Source organism: Aythya fuligula, chromosome 3 (assembly GCF_009819795.1).
Source record: "Aythya fuligula isolate bAytFul2 chromosome 3, bAytFul2.pri, whole genome shotgun sequence".
NCBI lineage: Eukaryota > Metazoa > Chordata > Aves > Anseriformes > Anatidae > Aythya > Aythya fuligula.
The window spans coordinates 49745944-49771554 of NC_045561.1; the positions used below are offsets into that span (position 1 = coordinate 49745944).

Sequence of the window (25611 nt, forward strand, 5' to 3'; positions counted from 1 at the left end):
ATCAAGCATAAACTTACAAAAGAAAGGTGTGGCAGTGCCTGATTGTTTGAGCTTAGTTTTTCTTTGCTGGCTGCTTGCACTGTTACCCAAATACTGGAGGGAGAGAGAGGGAGAGAGAGGGAGGGAAGGAGGGTGAGGATCAAAGCTTAAAAAAAAAGATTAAATCTAAACGTGGAATTCCATGGAATTCAATGGTAATGGTATATTTAAACCAGGCTTGGACAACTGTAGAATATATTACACAATGTTTTGGGACCATCTTCCCCAAAATAAGTTCTGGGGTAAAAAATGAGACTGTATAACGACAATGCAACCAATCAGTGCTGTAGCAAAGAACTCAAAGATGAGTGAAAATTGTAACACAGCTGAGGTTCATCAAAATTTGGTGAGTGTCTATTTTACTAGAAAAGGTAAGACGTGTCCCTAGCAAAATCAAATGAGAAACAGTATCATTAGATATCTTTGAAATGGCCATGGGCAGATGGCTGTGGACTTAGAAGACTGTTCTCTGCTATTCAGCTTGTTCCTGTACAGTGTCTTACTACATCAGTTTACCCACAACATTTGTATAATCCATTTTCTCCACTCTGCTTTCTATGTCACACTGACTCATGTTAATAAACCATCACTGCTTGTGAAAAGTTTCAGTCTGAAGATGGTTTTGCTCAAATTCAGTTCACTGTCCTGTAAGTTACCTCAGGAGCCAACATCCCAAACAAAAGCAAGTCAGCATTATTTTGCCACCTTTTCATCTCTTACCTATGTAGCAACTTCATACTTAAAGATGCTGCATCTTTTCTTACAACCACTTCTGTCTAAGGTTTTAACCTCTTCTTTGTGGAAAACTTCCCAAAATTGTGGAGTGACTGAGGTCAGAAGGGGCCCCAGGAGCTTGTCTAGTCCAATATCCCTGCTCAGAAGAACAGGAGCTACAGCAAGGTTTCTTATGGCCATGTCCAATGTGGAGACTCAGAAGTCATATCAGAAGACTACTGCTAGTGTTTGACTAGTCTCATATAAAGCAATGCACACGCTTATTTCGGAGTGGAATTTTCTGTTTTGATCTGTGTTTTCTCATCTTGTCACTGGTCACTCCTGGGAAGAATCTGACCATCTTTAGTCTCCTTGTCAGGTATTTCTACACACTGGAAAGGTTTGCCCGCTACTCCCAGGGTTTCACTTAAGACAAAGCTTTCTCCTCACTTGTTCTGGAATACCTTGTGTAAATCTGAGAAGAGTTAAGTCTGAGCCATCTAAGTTAGAGCTGTCTGAGCTCCAAGACTCCTGAAAGCTTTGCCAGTGTTCCTGTTAACAGTTACTGTTTTCCCCTTCTCTCCAACTACTATTTGCAGCTAAAATAAGTGCAAAGTATTTAGAGCTAAGAAGCTGTTTTTTCTCCAAGTGACAACAGCAGTTACCTGTGTAATGGCTTAGGGAACAAAACACACTACCAAATAACAGTGTTTAAAATTGTGTCTTAGAAGAGTGGTGACCAGAATGCCATCCATCCATTGCTAATCGGTATGTGTTATCTATTCAATCCGAATGGATTCCTGACATACAGCAGCACCATACTTCTCCTTCTATTGTCTTGTGTTTTTTATTTCATACTTTGTCTATAAGGCTGCCTCTACCCTAACATCCTTTCCCTTTGGGGAGTGTCTGTCAGATACCCTTCATGGCCTGAGACATTAGGCTAATGAAACAGCTGATTTGACCTTACAGATTCTTTGCCAGCTGGGAAACAAGGTTTTTTAAAATTCAGATTAACTTGTCTTTCCAGACTACCCTACTTGTCATTGCTGTTGAGGTATGGAATTCTAAATTAAGTTACCAGATACGTGTTTTTAATGTCCTTTTCTTTTTTTTTTAAGCACATAGAATTTCATGATAAAAGGTGCATTTTGAACTTCATGGGTGGCAAGTATGATTTCACAGAGCAAAGAACGAAGAGTTCTGGAGCTTACACACATTCTCTTCTGATTTCTGTCCTTCCTCCTTCTTCACCCCAAAATGTGTACATGTAGTGGGTTTACGTGGCAAGGTTTTGGTAGCAGGGAGCCATAGGGGTGGTTTCTGTAAGAAGGCATGGACTCAAATTTCATTTTTTTTTTTTTTTTTTTCCCCGATGTCTTTCACAGAATTGTATTACAAGTATTCATATTTGCTGGGATGCTGCAAACCTCACTGGTCACCGGCAGTGGGATCAGGAATGAAATTTTCCTAAGAGGGAATGTCTCTTAGCTTCTCTGCCCAGTGAGTATGGGGAAGGGAAGACTGAAGCCACAGAGATGCTGAGGGGTTTTACCTGTGCTCTTGGTCAGACTCTGTCCTATGATTTCCAGCCTCAATCTGCAAGCATGCAGGAGAACTCTTCGAGGTGTGGAGCCCTGCACTGGTAGTGAAGCTGTACCCAGCTGTCCAAACTCACCTCTGTGTCTGCCATCATTCACCTGCATGTCCTGATCAATATTTGATGGCATAATTGGCTGGAGGCCAGCAGCTTGGTCTGAAAATAAACAAACAGGAAATGTTTGTTTGGTTCTCAAGTGAGAAGTGTCCCGTGGTACCTTATTTAAAATGGATGCTGCTGGACATAACGCTGAAGGAAATGCAAAGATGCTGGAGCACTTTTCACTTTGAAACATAAAAGTATATATTTGGCCTTCTGTCATCTTGATATAAATCAAGACCTGATACTTGTCTAAAGTAAGCCTCTAGATGTAGCAACATCTGTATACTTTTCCATATATCTTTTGACCTACTCCTGTCCTCTGTGACTTGACAAATACATTTTCATTGATTTTCATATTTTAGAAACACTGAGTAAGGCTAAGTGAGCATATATGATCTGTTCTATCACAGATTTTTTGTCATCCACCACAGACTGAGAAATAGCAAACAAGTTGTCATGGTTTAACCCAGCCGGCAGCTAAACACCACGCAGCCGTTCGCTCACCCTCCCCCCTCCCTCTCTGGGACGGGGGAGAGAAATGGAAAGTGAAGCCTGTGAGTTGAGATAAAGACAGTTTAATAAGACAGGAAAATAATAATAACAAAAATACTAATAACAGTAATAATAATAATAATACAATGGTAATAATAGGAAAGTAATAATAATATGTACAAACAAGTGATGCACAATGCAATTGCTAACCACCCGCTGACCGATGCCCAGCCTAACCCCGAGCAGTCCGGCCCCCTCCCCCCAGCTAGCCACCCCTATATATTGTTTAGCATGACGTCAGATGGTGTGGAATACCCCTTTGGCTAGTTTGGGTCACCTGTCCTGGGTCAGTCCCCTCCCAGCTCTTACTGCACCCCCAGCCTGCCTGTTGGCAGGGCAGAGCAAGAGGCTGAGATGTCCTTGGCTTGGTATAAGCACTGCTCTGCAACAATTAAAACATTGGGGTGTTATCAGCACTCTTCTCATCCTAAGCCAAAACACAGCATTCCACCAGCTACTAGGATGAAAATTAACTCTGTTCTAACTGAAACCAGGACACAAGTGGAATTATTTAGAAGATAGGAGTTGTTAGGGATAGTGTAACATCTGGACTGTGTCTGGAAAAAGTCCTCTTAGGTTAGTTGAAGTCAACTATTTGCTGAATCCAAAAGCAGCTGATAAGGGTTAGGTTTACCTGGCCTTGGTGAAACTCTGTTCACTTCAGTAATTGTAGGCTTCATATAAGGCACTAATTAGTTCAGTTGTTTTCATATAAAAAAGATAAATGCTTGTCTACTTCAAGTCTAAATGCTCTTCCAGCTCTGGGACTGGTTTCAGCTCTGGGACTGGTTTCATTTCCCATTCCCTTTCCATTTTCTTTCTTTTTTTTTTTTTTTTTCTTTTCTCTTTCCTTTCTTCCTTCCCTTTCCTTTTCCTTTTTCGTTTCCTACCAAATGTGTACGTTTTCCTCTCACTCTTTCTCTATAGGCTTATTCGTGTGATTAGGCTGACAGGTGATGACTGATAAGAAGTAGTGATAAAAATGTACAGAAGGAAGGGAGTCTTAATGTAGGATTTTTGCCAAGTTTCCATCCAACAGGAAAGGGTATATTGCCACTGTAAAAGTAGCAAAGCTGTGTACCTCCTTTTTTGCCAGAAATATTAACTCTAGAAGCTGATTTCAGTAGTGGACAAACTGAAAATACTGTTCAGTGTTTGGCCATACAATGTTAGCAGAGATTGAGTTGGAATTAATACCATGAATTTGGAAAGATCCCCAGTGATCTCACATATTTTCATCTTAAAATTAAATTGTGAGTTCAAAGACAGATCATTGTTTTGGTGAAAGGAAAAACAAATGGTCTGAAATCTACAGGCCTTGCTGTGTCATTTATATTTCAATACAGAATACTTAATTTGGAGCTAAATCACATTGCTTCAGTACAGAACGTTTATAACAAAATACACTTTGTTTCCATTTTAGTTTATTTATTTTTTTTATTTTTTTTCCAAATTGCTTTCTGAAAGACCCTCGAAGCTGCCGCTTAGCTGCAGAAAAGACCATTGTGCCACTGTCAAAGTTCAGCCTTTTCCTTTTTGCCACCTTTTGGGTCGCTGCACAGCCGCTATTTCCAGCGGCATTCCGCTGCTTGCGACCCCCCCCGCCTCGTGCCCTTCCCTCGTGTCCCCCCCGTTTCTCCGCCGCGCGCCCCGCCGCTGGCAGTCGCCGCCCGGAGCGGCTGCCGAGACTCCGCCGGTGTCGTCGCCGAGGGGTCGCGATGCCGGGGGTGGGCTGGCCGCAGGGGCCCTGGGCCGCGGGGCGGCGCTGGACCCGCTACCTCCGCGGGTCCAGGTCGCCCGGCAACGCGGTGGACGCGGCGGCAGCCGCCGCGATGGGCTCCAAGGGCGGCAGGAAGAAGGAGATCGGGAGCCGCAGCAGCTCCGGGCTCCTGGGCCCCAAAGAGTAAGGGTGGGGGGAGCCGGGGGACAGGACAGGGAGCGGGGACCCCGCCGGCGGTAACGGGCCGGGGGCGTTCTGCCCCGCGGGGACGGGAGGGGGCGCGCCCCGAGCCGCCCCGTGCGCCCCCCGAGGGACCCCACGCGTTCGCCGAGCGGCCCCATGCACGCCCCGAGGGACCCTATGCGCACCCCGGGCCGCCCCCGCTGCTCGGAGGGGACGGGACCGTGCCGTGGAGGGGGCGTGAAAACCGGCGGGGTGATGGAAGTTTGTTTGCTCAAGGGGATGCTTGGTTGAAAGTAGGGGAAACGCGAAAGGTGGTGGTGGTGGGGTGGGTTGTTTGCTGTTGGTTTGGTTTGTTTTCATTCTTGAAACTGGAGGTTCAGCTTTGTCAGTGAATTGCAGAACTGCAGAGTGGCTGAGATTAGCAGGGACCTCTGGAGGTCACTTGCACCGACCCCCTGTGCAAGCAGGGACACCCAGAGCAGGCTGCCCAGCACCACATCCAGGCAGCTTCTGGAGACCCCACAACCTCTCTGGGCAGCCTATGCCAGTGCTCAGTCACCCAAAGAGCACGGAAGTGCTTCCTCATGTTCAGAGGAAGCCTCCTGTGTCCCTGCTTGTGCCCATTGCCTCATTATGTGGAAGCATTGCTTTCTTTCTCCTATGGTACGTGTTACGGCCCTGTCAGGTAGTGATATCCTGTCAAAAAGATTTTGCTTGTCAAAATGTGTGTCTTGAGCCTTAAAGAGAGTAGCAGAAATGAGATCATTCATGCACATGATAGGTTGTGTTGTGGTAAGGTAAATACAACAATCTTGCGAGTTGCAATCCAAATTCTTCTGATTCTGGTGGCTTAGGCTGTTCTCTTTCCAAGGGGCTGGGAGCCCTTCTCCAGTAGAAAAATGAGACCAAGAACAGAAGTAATTGTATTTCTAGTGATATTTGATTGGGCTGTGCTCAGCTAGTATGAGAGCAGTAGTTTAGACTTGTGTTAAAAATAAAATCAAAGGGATTTTATTAATACCATGAAACCCTCATAGATACTACTGCTAATGTAATTGAGCTGGAAATGTGTTGTGCAGCTTTCTTTACTTCATGAATCTTTCTGAATACCTGAGGATGAGGTTTATGTAGAAGTTCTTAGTTCTAGAGAACTGGGTTGAAGACGGCTTCTACATAGTCCCAGCATATGTTCCCTAAAGCATTTTATTAAAGTATGTAATGAAGTATCTGAGCATGTGATAGTCATTCCCTCTTAACTCGTTAGCCCAACTGTCTTCTGGCTTTCAACAGCTCATGCAGATAACTTTATCTTCTGGTATGTGCAGACAAACAGCTTTAGATCTCTTCAAGAGATCTAAATCTTATGGTAAGTAACACTACATGTGACTTCCCTGCAAGCAACATGATGCTGGCACTCTGAATGGATTTTGATGCCTTTAAAAAGGCTTCTGAATTGAAGTCAAACCCTTAAACATAGTAAAGATCAAATCTTGTACTTAAAGTCCATCATAAAAAGCTTTCTTCAAAGAGCTGTGTGCTGCAGTCTAAGGTTGTGTCGCTAAATCAATGATTAAAAACTAACCATTTAGCTCAATCCATCAGCTGAGGATTATAATGCAGATACTGTGCTGGCTTCTGGTGTGAATGTAGCCAAACATCAAACTGATGAATGTTGTGCTGTATATTGCAATGCAGCAGGTTCATGAATGGATTCAATTTCTGTGCTAGTGCAGGTTTTTAGTCGTAAATCCATATAATTACCTAATAGGCCATGACAATGTTACATTGCCAATTCTTTTTTTTTTTTTTTTTCTGGAATAACCTTCCTATTGTAGGGTACAAAGTAATGCAGATACCTGCTGCAGGATCAAGGTGTGTGTTTGGGGGTGTACAGATGGTGAAATAGTGAAGGGGGAAGAAGGGAACTGTTGTGCATATACTTATGTATTCAATAAATACTCAAGCATTTTAGTTATACAGATAGATGTTGTAGGTTTTTGGACAATGAAGGTGAAAAGGCTTGAGAGACTGATAGTCAATGTCAAATCTTGTTTGCTGTGTGAAGTATTTGGAAAAGAGGAACAGTTTATATGCATGTCTGTACAGAGTAAAACTTCTAAACCTTAGCTGCCCTTGTGCATTAGTCTTGTTTTTTTTTTTTTATCTCAGCATGTGAAACTATGATAAGTTTCTCTTCCGGGATAAATTCTGGGAGTGTTAAAAGGTTAACCTCCTTCTTCAAAAGACATAAATAATTGGTGAAATAAGTAGGAGATAGGAATGACTCACTGTGATAAAGAGATAAAAATCAAAGGCATCTTAATGATAGGGAAGTGTTTTAGTCAATTTCAATACACTAGAGATTCATACTTGACAAGCGTGGTCTCTCTTCATCGGTACACTGACCACAATGCAGTGTAGGAGGTGAATATAGTGTATTGATGTAACTTTCAACTCTGATTGAAGGAACACCATAAGGATTTCTCCTGATTCAATCAAACTCTTGATTTGAACTAGTAAGAGCAGCGTTGTCACTCACACCAGCCTGTACAAACATGCAGCTCTCTAGAGGGTAATAATGGTAAGTCAAAGATGACCATTTATTTTTCAGAGAGGTCTGTTGAAGGCATCGAGTTTGGAGGTGGTAATCCTTTCAGATAGTCTTGTAACAACTTGTCCTTACCCACAACATGTTTTAAAGGTCAGAATAGGGATTTAAATGGCAGGTCTCGCAAAGAAATCGTGAAGAAATTGCCTAGTCGTGTGCCTAGAAAAGGTGAGCATAGGGTGGAGGCTGGAGAGTCTAGGCATAACATGCCCACAGTTATGCTTTTCCTCACTCTTAGTAAGCAAATCTACTGAGTGCAATGAAAAAGGAAGAGTGAAAAATGTGCATATAAATAGCAGTATCAGAAATGGATTCAGAACTTGGAGGTCAGAGCTTTATTTCAAAAAAAAAAAAGGGCAAATCATTTGAAGCTATTTTCTGGTTCATCTGGTGATGGAGGTGGGAGCTCTAACCCTCTGGTAACAGCTGAGGCAGGTCAGAAAGCTCCCAGTCAGGTTCAGACCCTCATGTGATCAAGTTCAGACTGGCAAAGATCTGAAAGACCTGGGACTGATCTCTGGATGCTTCTTTCATGCAAGCACACATTTTATAGAGGAAGAATTATTTAATGATATTGGCTGAAAACTTGCAGGACTAGCAAAGGTGGTGGTGGTGGGGGTAAGTAGTTCTGCTCATTTTGAAAGCTTTTGAAATGTTGTCTTGGAAGCAGTAGAGACAAGAAACAACTGAAGATGTGCTATGTATTTCCTTCCAGAAACCACCCTACTGTGGGAAATCTTGTGTGGGTGTCCTTTCCTGTAACTCCTCTGGAACAGCAGAACTAGGTTTATGAACTTTTACTTGAGAATGAGTTACTGTATTTGGAACTCTTCAGCTAAGTGGTCCAAGTAGCTGCTAAACATGTTAAACTTTTTTTGTTTTGTTTTGTTTTGTTTTGTTTTGTTTTGTTTTTTTTTTTTTTTTGGTGTGTCTTCAGCCTTCAGACATCCCTAGGCACCACAGATGTGAAAAGATTCTGTATGGTCTACAGATTCTGGATGTCAATGTGCTTTATTCCTTAGAATTCTTCTATTTAAGTAGTTGCTTGTCAGATGCCATCCAGCAAGCTATGGTTGAAGAGAGTAGCAGAAATGAGATCATGCATGCACATGATAGGTTGTGTTGTGATATGGCTATGTTTCTACACATGAGGGACACTATGTTGGCCACAGCTCATAGTATGAATCATAGAACCACAGGATGGTTCAGGCTGGAAGGGACCCTGAAGATCATCTTGTTCCAGATGCATTAGACTTATGGGTACAAAGCATTAGATATATGGTAAGAAGCAGACAGCATTGAGTTTTCACTGAAAAGTTTTTTGGGGCTTAAAAAATCTCAGGTCTTTTAATTGGGATTCTGCCATCCATTTTCATCAGCTGGAGGAACTAAGCTAGCTGAAGTTTTCAGGGCTAAATGGCTAATGACCCTTACAGCACATCAATTTCATTTACAGGAAGAGAACATATTTCCCAATCCCTTGAATGTTTGTTTTATGTTATAATGAATCTCAGGAAATTAGGTGGATATATATATACATATATACTCATTTTTTAAATATTTCTGTGTAAGTAGCATCTCTTGAAATATTTTAAAACTATTCCCTGTTTGTTTGGTATTCAATGCAAATTTTTCCTCTGTGAAAATGTGTATTTCTCCCTGCAAAGATAAATAACGAACAGAAAACACTGAATTTCTTCCACTGTTACTCTTTTGATCTATGAATTCTATATTTCTATCTTTAGAGCAACTTTCTCAACTTAAACTATGTAAATGTGCACACATGATGCTGTCTGGATTCAGAGAAAAAACAAACAAACAAACATTAGTGACACAAAGTATGCGCTCATGCCCTTTTCTTCATTTTCCTGCTATGAATAAAGGTGTTGGTCCTATCACTTACTCCTCTCTTGAAATTAATCTTAAAATACTCCTTTCTTCTTATTTTATATCCAGTTACCCAGCCTTTGCAACAAAATATTTTGTTTCATATTTTCATACTTCTGCTTCACATTTTACATTTTGATTCACATTTTGTTATCTTTCCTGTTGCTGTGGTCAGCCAGCATCTCTAGTTCCTCTCTTTTCCTCTCTGTATCCCTTTGCTCAGTAGCTTATTTTTTTCTTGTCTTAGCCACAGCCATGCTGCCCCTCATATTTACTTCAAACAGTATATCAAAATTTTTCTGACAACATCTAAGCTGTCAGGGACAGCTGAATTTTCTAGCACAGGTAAAATACTATTTTCCTATTTTGCACTGTATATAAAATTGATTGGGCTGTCATCCAAAAGATTTTTTTCCCATAATCATTTTTACAGTGTAAGATTTTTTTTGAGATGATAAAAATATGTACTTTTATATAGTAAAACCATTCATTCTCTCCCATATCATAGAAAAATTCTAAGAGAATCATTCATATGAAATGAGTTATTTGTATCAGAATATCTAGAACAGAATCTTTTTCTTTAGCACGCTGTTGCTTTAAGCTTTATTAAATGAGACCACAATGGATAAATAAGATTAGATATCATTTTCCCTGTGTCAAGTTGAGACTGGAGAATATCTAATTACAACTGTTTTGAATGATATTAAGTTTTACTGGAATGCCTCTGGAGTGTGAATAGGAGATATGCTTGTAATATATTTGAAATCTCTTGATGGACCTAAAAGGCAAGAGACATGATGTATCTCTCACTCTGCAATTATCATCTAATTGTAAGGGAACAAATGTCTAGTATATGTCAGTGTTAATTCAGTGTTAGCATAGGAATATTTACTCATTTCACTAGGGTTGTTTTACATAAGCAGTAGTAGCTTGAAGATGTCCTAATGGTGGTTTAGTCACAGGTTACTAGCCTACAGAAGACTGTTACAATCACTTGATTGTAATGCAGAACCTTCGTAACCCAGATTATTTTTTTTTTCATCAAACTAATAACTTCTATTTAAACCATAACATGTCTCTTGTGTTTATTTGCTCTCCTTTGTGCTCTTTCCAGCTGGAGTAAGACTCACCAGTAAAATGCTAGATGTTATAGCAGTTCTGATCCTGGTTTTCTAACTAACCTGTCCCTGGTCATTGTTATTTATTTTTTGTCATCCTGAAATATCACTAAGGCCTTTTGGATGGATGGGTAGATGGATTGAAGGAAGGAAGAAAAAGTGGTTGGTTTAGGACAATGCATGTCATGCCAAATTCAGCAGACTACCTGATAAATCCTACTGTTCAGGCTGTTGGGGAAAAAAATACTTCACTGTCTGTTGAATTGTAGATAATGAGTTACATCAAGAAAAGCTAGTGACAGGTTATTTTAAACTTTGGCCTAGCCTTTTTCTCTTAAACATTTTATAAGAAAGGTAGCCCACAATTTTCTCATGAAACTGTAGAGCACAGCGCTGTAAAGCATTGGAAAATCAAGTCTGAATTCAGCGTTTGCTATCTTTTCAATCGTCTTGTTTTGCATGCTCTGTAAATTGTAGGTGCATTTTGGGTTGCTTACAGGCCGTATTCTGTAACAGTGTTTATTTTCAGTACGATAATCATTCTGGGGAAAACATCTTAGTACTCTGTTCAGAGCTCTGGGTGGAAGTCTGGTTTTGCTGAAATCAGTGAAAGCTATTGGTAGTTGGGAGCTGAACATACTGGGGTTAAGAGCTTGCCCTTGAGAACATTTTGACAACTTAAATAGCCTTTCTTCTTGCTTTTAGCATGAAATAAAGACCCTTATTTCCCAGATTGTTGAGAATTTGTACCCCAAACCCAACATCAAAAATATTTTGGCATTCCTAGTCCCTGTGAAAGGTTAAACACTGAAATGTATTTCTCTTCTTTAGTTTTGCTGTAAGCCAGTGGTCTACAACCTTTTTTGATTGTACACTACTATCAATAAAAATTGTGAGCACACTCCCTCAATATACTTATATTAATTTATCTGTAAATTTTACGCATGCAATACTGAAGCTCTAATATTTTCTTCCTTTTTCTTCCACACCCTACTTTGGAAAGCACTGCTTTACCCCGCAAAGTTTATATGGATAGAGTGAGCGACTAGGCAGATTCAAATGCTGAACTACAGTCTGTTAAAGTCTACAGGGAGCTTTTTATTTCGATCAGGCTTATGGTTGAAACTTAGAGCTGTAGTCTGTGATTTATGCAAAATGGAAGCAACGTTTCCTTCTTCAGTATTCAGCATTGCATCTAGAGTGCTTTCCCCTTTGTCATAGGATTTGTGATGTGCATACCAGCATAATAGGAATGCAGACAGATTGACAGATCCGTGCTATTTCTTTATTTGGAAATAGATTCTGTATAGTAAGGAACATCTGCATCATAGTAAATCTATTCTGTAGATCTGTATCACTGTTGTCAAGAAAAATCATCAGAGTACTGAGTTGATTCTGCAGGAGTCTACCCTGGAACAAAATATTAATAATGCTGCTCCTATTATTTATATTTTTAATTAAAATTGCTGAACACAGTGATAGGACAAATTTGCTGTGTAACCCTAAGACTTAGTCTTCACTTTGATTGCCAGTTCTGTGTTGGAGGGATTAATCTATGTTTCCTCATTTAATGATTTTCTGCTAATAGTAAACTAATGATAGTAGTGATTGTGAATATTTTATTAAAGACAGTTAACCAAGTCTTTTTAGTGGGTTGTGGAGGTTAGAAGTAAATATTCTTATGTGCATACTATTAGATTGAAGCTGTGTTCTTTGTATGTATGACAATTACTTAAATAGATGACAAGGAAATAGCTATTATGTTCATTCTGTTACTGAGCTAGTTCAGTAAATTTGTGTACGCATTCTAGTGCCCAAATTTTGCATGTCTGTGCATGAGAACTTCAGTAATGTTGCTGTTCATGTAGCAGAAAAAAAGAAATGGAAGTTTGCAAGCTGCCTGAGAAAATATTGTCCCATTAGTTTAGCGTTCTTTGCAATTGCAAAGTAGGTTTTCTCTCTCTCTCTCTCATTTTTTTTTTTTTTTTTTTTTTTTTTTTTTTTTTTTTCTGAACAGAGTTTGCAGCTGCAGGGACAAAATACATTTTGTCTTTTTTGTAATACTGTCTTCTTACTAGTAAATGGTGTTTGTTTTCATGTGTCTCCAGTGGTTGAAATACGGAATAGAACTATCAGTAGTATAAGAAAAGAAAAAAGGTTAATAGTTTTTAAATATAATCTAAAAACAAATCATCAGAACAGTCAAGGCTTACCATAAAGAATTACAGTCCCATAATTTTAACAACTATAGGTAAAACTAATGTAGAAGCCCTCTGAGAGTAATGTGTACAAATATCTGGACAATATGTTTTGATCACCTTAAAATTATTTTGATAGATTTCCAGTCAGACCAGTCTCTCTCGCTCTCTCCCCCCTTCCCAACCCCCCTCCCAAATGCTTACAGTAGTCAGCAGAGTGCATATGTAATATGGAAAATCAGTGGGGATTGTTGGTGGATTATACTGCAGTACTGGAACAGGACTTTGGAAGCATACAGAGAGGGCAGGAAATTTCCTTTTTATTCTCTAAGCCAGACTTCACCTAGGACAATGTGCAGGATGCTCCATTGGGTCTCTCTTCATTACTGCTTTCTAATTAGGTGGCTGTTCCCTTCAGGAGCTATGCAGTTGTTAGAGATGACAGACTGAAGAGCTCAAAAGAACAGCTGTCCTTAAAGCTTTCCTTAATTGCACCATTAGAGGCTACTGAGAATCTGATCTTTTCCAGGTTTCAACAGCTTCAGTGAATTGCTGGAATTGATGCTTTTGTCACCACTGAAGATTCTGGCTAGTAACAATGATAATGAATCGAAATGCTTTGTAAATGAATTTGATGAAAGTCTATGCCATTGAGCCCAGTTCTGTGAATTAAACTGAAGTCATCAGCATCTTCCAGCACAAAGAAAAATCTGAATTAGTGTTTGTGTTATTAGGGAAAAAAGTAAGGAGTTAATGGTCAGTGCCAAGAGAGCAAGTGGTGTAGGGATAATTGTAGCATAGGCACAACTTCCCAATGTACAGGAGAAGGTCAGAGTTCTGTTTGAGATTTTATTAGGGAGAGCAGTAGCTAAGCACAGTATTTACTTCTGATGGATCCTTCAGCACCTGCAGAGACAAGCTGGAGCCTGGACTGGCTGGAAGCAATGATTGAAGTTTCAGCTGTGTGCCTGATTGCACTGAGTAGCAGGTTGCTGCATTGCTGTTGTGCAGTGGGATGCTACACCAAAGCCTGGGATTACCTCATGTTTGCTATTAAGATTAAAGGTTGAGACAGTAAGAACAGGAAAAAAAAAAAAAAAAAAAAAAGAGGCTCCATTGCTAATTCATACTTGCACTCCCAGAGACCTAGCAGAAGGAGTCAGCAAGTGTATGATTGCGGCTTTATCTATTTCTGGTGTGTTTCTCAGGTAAATATCCTGAGGTTTTAGATTACAGTAGTGGTTTAGAGAATAGAGTCTGAATAGATTAACTTTTTATGTTTTTGGGGTCCCACTAGATTGACTGAAGTTTAGGAGTGGGAAACCTCATCTCTTATGGGTAACTGCATAGTGGTTGAACTTGAAGGTGCTTTCAGTGTTGTGCTGGATTACAACTGCTGGTTACTGTAAATTGTAATGTCTGCTAAAAATTTACATGGAAAAAGTCTGTGGAAAAGATTACCTCTGATCACCATTGTGGTCTTCCTCTGGGCCTGCTCTAACAGCTCCACATCCTTCTTGTGCTGGGTGCCCCAGCCCTGGATGCAGCACTACAGGTGGGGCTTCACAAGGGCAGAGCAGAGGGTGACAATCCCCTCCCTCGACCTGCTGACCGAGTGGGTTGCTCTGTTGATGCAACCCAAGACACAGTTGGCCTTCTGGGCTGCAAGAGCACACCACTGGCTCACGTTGAGGTTTTTGTCCACTAGACACCTCAAATCATTCTTCGTGGTGCTACTCTCAATGAGTTCTCCCATTCTGTGCTCATGTCTGGGATTTCCCCAATATAGGTGCAGCACCTCGCAGCTGAACATGTTTGTTCAACCTCATTAGGTTAATGTGAGCTAACTTCTCAAGCTTGTCCAGGTCCCTTTGGATGACATCCCTTCCTTTTGTTGTACTAACTGAACCACTCTGCTTGGTGTCATTTGCAAACTTGCTGAGGGTGCACTCAATCCCACTGTCTATGTCATTGGTAAAGATTTTAAACAGAGATAAGTATGATTTTGGTGGGATCTGATTAAGTTCCACTTGAGGCTTGAAGCAGATTTAAATTTTTGGACAACAGACATTGAGGATACTAGTCCAGTTTATCACTGATGCCATATGTTTGCAATTTTTGGATTAGCCATATCCATTTTATGGTTAATTCATCTGTATTTATTGGAAACTGGGCTAGAAAGGGTTTATTGACTGTTTGTGGTACCATTATGACAAAGCACTCCCTGTTCTCTCAAATAATTCAGAAGCAACATAAATCTGTAATGGCCCAGGATTCCAGTGCTTCCAGCTGCAAAGCCAAAGAGTAGAAATGTCTCTGTAGCTTAAAGCTTAACCATCTGAAACAGTGGGAAAAAGGTATCATCATGCAATTGCTTACTTTCTCCAGACATAGGAGTGTTAGTGAGTAAATACATAATGATTTAGGTTCAATTTGGATGAAATTCCCTGGTTCATGATTTTTCTTGAGAAGCTATTTACTGCATCAATGTGCATCTGCAAACGCTTATTGTTCTAATATTAAATTGTAATCCAACAAAAAATAGAGTCATTACTGGAGAGTTTGCATTGTCTTGCCTGAACATAAAACATCCACTTCTAATTTATTTTCTTTTCTTGTCTATTTACTTTGTACATGACACATATTTCTGAGGCTGATGTTTTTGTTAGTCTCAGAAACAAAGGTAAGCACACCTAGAATTTTCTGTATAAGCATTTTCTGGCCAAAAAGATGAAGAGCTTGCTTTCAGCATCTGTGCTTCATTGGTTGAAATGTTTCAGTGTACACTCTGTATAATAGAACTCCATATAATTTTATCTTTATAGTCAATTTGTAAATGCTATTTTTTTTCCTCTTCTTCCTTTAACTTTTTTTGAGATTCATTCTTTGAGGTGAGAGAATGGGTTCTTCCCAAAGTAAATATGAAAAACATATTGTAAGTTTATAAACATATTATATATTAGCCTACCAGTATGTTGAATTTGTGGTTAACCACATTTCATTCCAGCTAGAAAATTATGTATTCAAATTGTTTTTTCTTGCTAATTGTAATTAAAACAATAAACCCCTTAAGAACTCAGCCTACTGTGATCTGTAGCCTTCAAACTTCATGGGCTTATGGGCATGAATAGACTAAGTCATGTATCAGTGGCAGTATCACGATAAATGCTATACTCCCTGTTGGTCCTAATTATGGGTCATTCTTTCCCTGTAACTCTAAGCACTGTCAGGAGATCTTGCAGGCAAGCATTGTCCATGAGCCATTAACTGAACTATGCAATCAGATATATGTCTAGACTTCTGTTACAATGAACTGTGCAATAAAGAAAAGCAGCTTCCAGCAGGAGAACTATATAGCAGGAATAGTGCTGCCAAAAGAAAAAAAAAAATAATAATTGTGCTTTGAAACTGGAAAGCATTCCTAAAATAATATGTTACGATATTCTGTTTGCTGTGGATTCATCTACTTAAACAGAATTGTCTTTAGCTTCTTTTGAGAGCTCTGTGTAACAGCACTGAAGAAATGGGGTTTCCTGGTGTTCTTGTCAAGGCACGGTAAGTGCTTTGTAAATGAGTTGCCTAATCCACAGAAGTACTGAGGTGCTCTGTCATGCAGAGATTTTTAGTTCTTAGTTAATTACCTATGTGCCATACAGAAGGCACATAAGTATTTTACAGAAGGCACATAAGTATTTTACAGAAGCCAACTAGGAAGAAATGCCAATGAAAGGAGCAAAGCTCAAGTCATATTTAAAAAAAACAAGCAAACAAACAAACAAAAAAAAAAACATGAGAACAACAAAAAAACATTTGAGTACCAAAATAGTCTGGAAAGAGGTGTGGCAATCTTCCCAGCATTCTTATAGCTGAATCTAAAGTCAGGTTAATCGTTTCAGCAGGAAACACTGGGAGAAGCAAACTCAGAATAGTTACTAGTTTCATAATTTCTAGGGTGCTGTACAAGTATTTGGAGAAACATGACTTCAGATTACTTCTTAGAGTCAGGAGCAGTAAAGAAGGATTTAAAAAGAGATCCTCAATTTGCTGCCTCAGAGAACAACCAGAACCAGCGGATGCTCTGTGATCAAACTGTTAGTGGCTTTTCACACAGAGCTCTGATGGAAAGGGACTAAGGGATGTTTTTCCTTTGTTGTCCTGAGCTTGACAGAGGTATGTGCTATGCAAGATAGGCTTTTCCAGTAAACATACATTATTATTCTCTCCTGAGTTGCATCTGGTGCGAAGGAGTTCTGCAGGCTAAATATTTTGAGTGGTCAGGTGTTTTCCTTTTATTGATATTAAATTTGCTGTGTTTTATGTTATATATATTATTTTTCTTTTGTCATGAGAACAGATAAATAATTCACTCTTGTCTATACTATTTATTATTTGGTACATTTACACTTTGTTATTCCTCCATTCTCTGAACTGTTGCCTGTCACTGAATTTCCAAAGTTTTGGTTACATTGTTAGGGCAGCTGGAAACAATCAATATTTCATGCAAAAGCCATAATATCCTAAGTGGCATTATACTGTTCTCAAATATTGGGCATCCTGCTCCTAATGTCTTCTAATATTTGGTTTGCCTTCCTTGACTATCCTTGAACAGACATCCTTATAGATCTATCATAATGACAGGCAGCTCATGACCCTGAAGCGTTATCATTAACAGAACTATATAAGCTGTAATCAATTGCTGCTAGCTGGAAGGACAGTGCATTGATCAAACAGAAATTTTATCTGCAAAATGGATGTAGATGTTGACAGACTACAAGACGCAGCTATGACCTCTTGGTGCCCATGTTAGTTTGCACTCGTTTCACTTGACCTGTCACCTCCACTATTTGAAACTAGTTATTTAGTTCAGCTGACATCATTCACATCTGCAGCACATCCCAGAGTCAACAACTTTGGAAAAATTAGTCAGAGATCAACTCTCTTGACTGGAATTGTCACCTGAAACAGGCACTCTTCTTACAAGGACTTGCTATGACTCTAGCTTTGTCTTGGTATATCATATCATCTCTAAAAGTGAGTGTGATAAAGCCATCCTCAACAAAATACTTTTGTCTCTCTTCATTAAAAATGCTTATTTAAGAGCTAGATATTACAAGGTTTCTGCTTTGGCAGGCAACTCTTGATTTTATTCTTCAGTGTTCTGCTCTTGGAATGTAAATTTATATATATATTTATATATATATATATATATATAATTGAAGAATGTTTTTAAAAGTTTACCTGACCTCTAGTGTGGGCAGCATATGAAAGGCTGGCAGATGAATGACTTGCAGGCCATCTAATACCTTTCATTATCAAGTGCATTTTTCAAATATGCTAAATAGGGGTTTTTTTTGCCTTTTTTTTTTTTTTCATTCTATATAAAAACTTTTTGACAGCTCTGTAGAATCAAGAGCAAAAATATCAAAAGTCTAAATTTTATTCATAAGAACTGATCCAGACTTTGTAAGAATTCAGGCTGATATTTTAAAATGTTAAAGACCAAATTTTGAACAATATTTATAGGGCAACAAATGGAATTAAGCTGAAAATACAGACAGCAAACTCAAAAATAAGTTTTGAAACACATAATGCTTCTACACTAATACTTTGTACCTTTCTACCATGCTTCTTTGAAAAAATCTCAAGGAAACACCTGTACAACTGGGGCAAGAGACTTGGCACATAGCATTTTTTCCCCCCTCTAGAGCCTGGAAAGCAAACCAAGAATTACCATCTCACCTCCCATTAACATACAGGCAAATTAAAATAAGAAAAAATCCAGATTTCTCTCTCACAAGGTTGAATGTGAGGCTTCATGAACACTCTCTTAGCAAATCTGCAGAAGTATTTGAAATAGTCTCATTCTTGGCAAATTACTTTAAGTCTACTTGTTCATCTGACAACTACAAGGATGTTGGCTACATTTAGAATGAGCATATTACACTTCAAAGTAGTGACACATTAAAAAAACTCCTTTAAAAATGACATGCCTATAAAATATAATCACTTGGTATTCATCTTTTCTTTTAGTATCACTTTAATCTTCTACAGTTTGATCTAGCTTCACGCTGAACACTGTACTTTTGAAGAAAAATCCTGGATGAGGCTCACCTCAGAAGACCAAAAGTGAAGTGATACAAAACCTGTTATCATAGGTTTTACAAGCAAATGTCATTACACCTTAGATGCCTTACAATTATTTATTCTGCTCCTTGTACCTGAACTGCGGCCATGCCTTGATCTTTCCCCCATCCATGAAAGCTCTGAACTTTTAGGCTAGTGTAATTTTTCTACAAAGTTCCTTTAAGTCTTGCCTCCCCTGTCTGATGTAAAAATAAAGTTACTATAAATAACACATGCATATTTTGGTTTTATTTTGGAATTACTGCTTACTGTATTAATAGTAATAACTGTATTGCCCTTGGTGCTTATTAGATCATCTTATCGTAACTAATTCTATTCATTCTTCTTCTGAAGAATGGCAATATGTATGACGAAAAGGAGCAAATCATTTTGCAGTGGAGTTACTAATACTTGGTTAAAAGTTCTCATATGCTTTCCAGATCCTTGTGAACTTGGGTGTTGCCATAGCTTCCACATGAGTATCAAGAGGTGTTCAGATGCTACTTTTGAAAAACCATGTTCAGTGATTAGAGTTTAAAACCACTTACTACCATAGTTAAAGTTTTCAGAATTATTATTATTATATTATTTATTTATTTATTCTTTTTTCCTTTGGGTTTTTGAAGAGATTAAGAAAAAAGTTCAGCAGCTTTCCTCTCAGGGGACTTTTGGAGGAGAATATGAACCATCTGTTTGTTCTCTGCCCTTTTTCCTAATTAATTTTTTTACTGAGGCCAAAAATTGTTCTTTCCAGCTGCTCAAGCAATCAAGGGAAGGGACTCATTTTTCTTTACCTTTTCCTGGAAAGAGTCCAACATTCCTCATCTCTTTGTGTCTCAACATTAGTTCCCAACTGGGAATATGAGATGCGACATTCCTTATCTCCATCTTTTCCTTCACATTGTTCTTCTGTACATATTGAGGAGTTCAGAGCATCCAGAAGAGTGATAAGAGATAAAAGGGTAAAAGTTTCAGCTCTGAGCCTCATTCACTGTCCTACCAAGTATTAGTTACCTAAATATCATGTCCTGTTACTGAATCATTTATATTAATTATTGACCATCCCAAGAAGTAAGGTCAAGGTGATAGCAGGTATGTGGTTAGTAGTGTATTTTCTGGGATCTGATTGAAACTATGCTCTAGAGTATGATGGTTATTAACATTTCATGAAAATAGTAGACAGTATTTAATGCAAGTTAAAAGATTTGCAGCTTTAACTCTAGGGTAGCAACAGTGTCCAAGAGATAAAATGAAAATGATGAGAATTAAATTGATTTGGTATTCTATTGGGGTATTGTTATGATCTAATTTGTGGTTTATTTTTTAATCTTTAGGACATGCTACCAGTAATGTTGGTGACCATCTAGAACAACCATGTGGAGCACTAATATGGGATGAAGCGTTGGCCTGTGGACAGTTAGCAACATATATCCCACTGTGGAGATAGATAAATAAATTTTAATAGAGTGAATTGAATGAAGACAGATGTCACAATCATTGTATCTACAGAAAAACTAGCATGCAAATATCAAATCATACCATACCACTTAAATGTATCATACTACAGATACAATGGCTGGTTTGTTTAACAGTTTAATACTTGCTGTTCAGATGCCAATGCTCAGTCTTTTAGTTCTCCAAAATATGCTTTAAGCACACACACATCAGTGCACAACTGAAGTTAGCAGATGCGTACATGGTAACTAGCATGGCTGCTGAGTAGTAATTAAGCCAATCAAAACTTAAGTTCAATTTTGCATCTCGATCCCAAGCTAGAGATCCCAATACGATGTACTACATCCATCAAAACATCTGTATTTTTTTCTTAGGATGACAATACAAAGCAGATCTTAACAGACCTGGAAATCTAGGAAGAAGGTTTAATAGGTATAAAGCAATGGAACCTTAGAGCAAATAAAACCCAAACAAGCTTTAGATGCAAAAAGTGTCACCTTTGCTAACTTTCTGTTAAGAAATGACAGCAATCTCTGAAAGAACATCAACAACAAAAACCTCAATATATCCATATGCAAATAATTAGCCAAAAACCTTGAAGAAGTCATTGATATGGTGGAATCTCTGTTTTTGTTTGTTTGTTTGTTTCTGAACTTCCAAAGTACAGTCATGGAGACAGTGAGTGCTGATGCATTTTTATCTAATGCCAAGCAAGATTATACGTGACGTAACTTTTTCAGGGGGAGGCTGGTAAAGAGAGTATTTTTTTTTTCTAATTTTATACACCAATGTAGAAATGGAAAATATTTGAGGAATGTATGAAATAGGAAGAATGGTGCACTACCAGATTACAAATAAATAAATACAAAAAACAAAAACAAAACAACAAAACAAACAAAAAGGCAAAAACAAACAAATGAACAAAAAGAACAGAGCACCAGTTACTTACCAGTTACAGGAAACTGAGCCCTAGGATTCTGTTTTTGTTCTTCAGCTGTCCCATTTACTTCTGCAGAATTCCTCATACAAAGTATTTGTGTTGGTTTATACCCATTTCGCTTATCTTAGTGACAAAAAGTATTGTAATTACTAACACTATTTTTATTATATTATGTTAAAAAATAATATCTTATTTGATTAAAATCTTTCTACTGTGTTTGCATTATATACTGTTTATTTTTATTCATTTCTCTGGTTGTTTCCCAGGACATCTACGTATCAAGTAGGTAATTCAAGATTTCCTATTTGGCCAGAATGGAATGAAGCTGACATGAATGCAGAAAAATGGGATGCTGGAAAAGTTGGAAAAGAGAAAGAAAAATCTGGAAAAAGTCCTATTTCAGTAAGTGTGACACAAATGCACTTCTTTTTACCATGTGGGTTTTTGTACCTCTTTAATTTCTCAGTAACTCAAAATAATTGTCATTGATAAGTATATTCATTTCCAACTTTTTTTTTCATTAAATTTAAATAGTTGCCTACCAAATTAAATGCATAAACTAAATGCATTGTGCATTGTTTCATTGTTGCATCTGTTAATGTAAGTGTGCACTATTAGCACATTAATGGTTTAAAAAACCCCAAACCCCCAGATCTATTTCATAACATAATTAAAACTGGGGATTTGGGAAGAAGCCAGACTGTCCTAACAGGCTGGAGCAAACTCTTTGCAGTTTTTGGGGGCAAAAAAGCTTGATGCATCCATCTTTGCAAAGTTTTTATGGGGAAAAAATGCAAGTTGATCTCTTTTCTTCTGCATGCCTCAGTTTGTGGACATGTGAAACACTGCAGTTCCAGAGTGCAGAGAACAGTTTGAGGTGATACAGTTATATTGTGTATAGCAAATCACCTACCATATGCAGAAAAAAAAATCCTAAGTCTTTCCAATTTTGGAACCATGTTTGAACCTCATCTGGATTTTTAATTCTTCAAACTGATTTTGCTTCCTTTGTGTACTTTAAATATTTTGTTGCAGATTGGTATGTTGAAGGAACTTACACAATGAAGCAAGCAAGAAAAAACGTGGGAAAATACTGTTTGGGGGACTTTGGTTTGGTTTTATATTGCTTGTTTTTTTTTGTTTTGTTTTGTTTTGTTTTGTTTTTGTTTTGTTTTTTGTTTTATGATTTTGAGATATATTTTCTTTAGCTTTCCTTTAATCAGTAAGTACTTAAAACATCAAATGTTTTCCACCCTAGAAACTCTTTTTCAGTTGGTCTGTAGAAGATCAGTAGTACATAGTATGGGCTATGAAACACACAGAAAAGGATAATACGCCTAAAACTTATTTAAAAATCCAGACACAAGTAGAATGCACTAACCACGTAAATTAGTTTCTCAGTCAATGCAAGCAGTATCAGAGCCTCATGCTACACTGTGCTATTAAGTAAACAGGTGTTGTATATCCTGATGCCTTCTGTTTATGCAGAGAAGTATCACTTTGGAAATGGAAATTTGAAAAGTATATGAAGCCCTTCCTTTAACGGGCTAATTCTTGAGGCTGTATAATTATATCTCTCTTTGATTTCCATGGCAGTTTTAAATGCTTGGAGTCTGCTTTGTTGGTGTGTAAATATTGCTTTAGGAATTTAATTTCAGTCTTCAGTTTAAAAAAAAATAAAATTGAGAAATAGTGAGTTAGAAAAGTATTTAGAAATAATTTGGTAGAAAGGTGTCTGAATTAAAACCTTATAAAGGTTTTGTGGAAATTTTTCTCAATGGTGAGAAAGAAGGAAAACATTTCATATAGACCTGGTTAGACAGTGCAGACCACATAGCTCTCTCTGAATAATATAATCAGCTTTTTTTTTTCTGAATTCTCAGTTTGGACTTCACACTGTTTCAGTTCAGAGTTATAGAAACTATTAATACCTTTTAATGTTATTCTTACCCTGAAGTGAATTATCATGTGAACAATGAATTATTTTAAATATTGTGAAAGATACAACAGTATAATTAGTTTTAAAAAGTGTTCCTTTTTTATGCATATTTTATATAGCATGTCTTTGATGATCCTGAAGGAAAAATAGGATTGCCAGCCTCATTAAAAGTGCATTCTTGGAAACGGCCACAGGAGTTTTTAACAAATAAGGTAAGAAACTAGCAAGATTGGAGTGGACCATTGTGCACCCAGGAGATGGTGATCTGTACAGTGGTTAACCTGCATGGGCCCTGGCCTCTGCTACACTGTGCTGCAGGCACAACATGACTGTAGGACAAGCTCAGCCAGCACATTGAAACAGAGGAGTTGGTAGGCATCTCCCACTTGATATCAGCCACCTGCATGTTCTTGCCTTTATCTAGAAGGGCAGCAAGAAGTGTGGATATCCCTTCTGCTTGATGATAGAAGTGATGAACAGAGCTTGTAAGAAAGACCTGTGAGAGCTAAAATGCTATAACAGGTCAATAACACCAAAATGGAGTAACCCATTCTACAGGGGAGGTCTGCACAGCGTGCTGTGTGTGGAGAAGAGGCCTGTTTGCTGCTGCATATCTTCTCAGCATAGAAACATAGAACAGCTTGGGTTGGGAGGGACCTTAAAGGTCTTAATCACTTCCTTTATAGTGTTAACTCTAATAAATAGAAGGTTAAATGAAACTTTACAGGCTGAGTGCACCAGCACCTCTTGGTGCAAGACATCATGGTAGTGTACCCTTCCAACTCTGCTTTGCTTTTTTTCCTTCCATGTTCATTTAGAAGACACCTGGTGAGAGAGATGTCTTCCTGTTTTTCTTCGTGTTCCTGTTTTCTTACTTTTAAAAATCAGTGTTATGGCAAATCAAGTTCCCTTTGTTCCAGCTAAGGCATCTTGAACAGACATATGAAGTAAATATCTATCCTGAAACTATGGACTAGCTTTACCAGAAATACAATACTTTTTCTCACTCTCCCACCTTAAATATTGCATTTCTCCAGTATGCATTCAGAACATGTCCACATCTTTGACAGTACTTGTCTGGAAGGTAAACATAACATTTTAAAATTGTGCAAAGCTCTTCTTCACTTTCTTTTTAAAATGAATTGCAAAGTAAATAAGCAGCCTACCATTTTAAAGGTTGGAGTGTTCTTCAGTGCTGTTGCTAATCTTAAGGTTTAAACATTTTTTTTCTTTAGATTAAATGTTGAAGTTTTTAAACACTGTGACCACCATTAAAACTTTTTTTTAGTCTTGTCAGTTTTCCTTTTGTCAGCTTGTCAGTTTTATTTCTTATTAGCTAAACACTAAGCAGCTCCAAGATTCATTTTTAATGGAGGAATGGGAGGAGAAGTCAGGGGAGTAATTGACAAGACCAAAAGATTGGATGAGAAATGCTGCCAACATACATAAACTGAGTAGAGGGATCTGAAGGATAAGGGCAGGAGAGCTGGCAGCCCAGAAAGCCATGGAAACATGTATCTGTATTAAAAATAGCTTTTAGACTATCTTTAGAGCACCGTGAAGAAAGCAATTACTTTCTTTAAGACCTGACTAAAACTTTGGTGTTTGTTGTTTTAATACAACATATTTTGGATCAAGTAGTTATGATTACTAGGAATATTGTAAGTCATTCAATATTAATGCTAACTTCAAGTAATGAAATACTATTAAGATGATATATGTTACTGCCTAATCTATAAGTAACTAGAAATAAAGAGTAAACAATGCTATTTAGTGTGTTAAGGAAAGAATCAAGCTGTAACCACCACTAAGTGATGAAAGGCACAGAGATATTTAGTTTGATAAATTACAATCCTATTACTTCTAAACTGCTTACGTAAAGAAAACTCTGTACGCAAGTGACAGTCATCAAAACTACATGTAATGTAGTTAATCATAGAATCATAGAATGGCTCGTGTTGGAAGGGACCTTAAAGGTCATCTAACTCCAAACCCCTTGCTATAGGCAGGGATGTCGCCCACTAGATCAGGTTGGCCAAGGCCCCATCCAACGTGGCCTTGAACACCTCCAACACCTCCAGGGATGGTGAATCCACAGCTTCTCTGGGCAACCTTTTCCAGTGCCTCACTATCATTACAGTGAAGAATTTCCTCCTAATGTCTAAAGGTTTAATAAAGTCAGTGTTCATACTGACTGATGCTTATATTTCTACTGGTGTTACCAAGACTGAATTCAGACATGAATAATGTTGCTTAAAAAATATCTGTAATTATATTTTGAGTTGAACTCTTGAAAACATGTGTTACTATTAGGAGAAAAAAAACAACTAAGTTTTGGGAAAGTGGTCCTCTGTCTAATGTTCATCCACTTCTGATGAGCCAGTCAGCTTGCTATAGAAGAAACAGAAAACTCAGTTATTATCCCTCCCCACC

The 25611-nt window shown here is 38.2% G+C and overlaps 1 protein-coding gene across 1 annotated transcript in view; it reads left to right on the forward strand.

The window, feature by feature from the left end:
* The first annotated feature begins 4725 nt into the window (after nucleotides 1–4725).
* The window catches only part of ADGB (androglobin), a 118152-nt gene continuing 97266 nt past the window's right edge, over nucleotides 4726–25611 (forward strand). Inside the window, 3 exon segments of the mRNA XM_032183873.1 lie at nucleotides 4726–4910; nucleotides 21506–21641; nucleotides 23298–23390. Coding sequence (XP_032039764.1) covers nucleotides 4726–4910; nucleotides 21506–21641; nucleotides 23298–23390 — 414 coding nt within the window.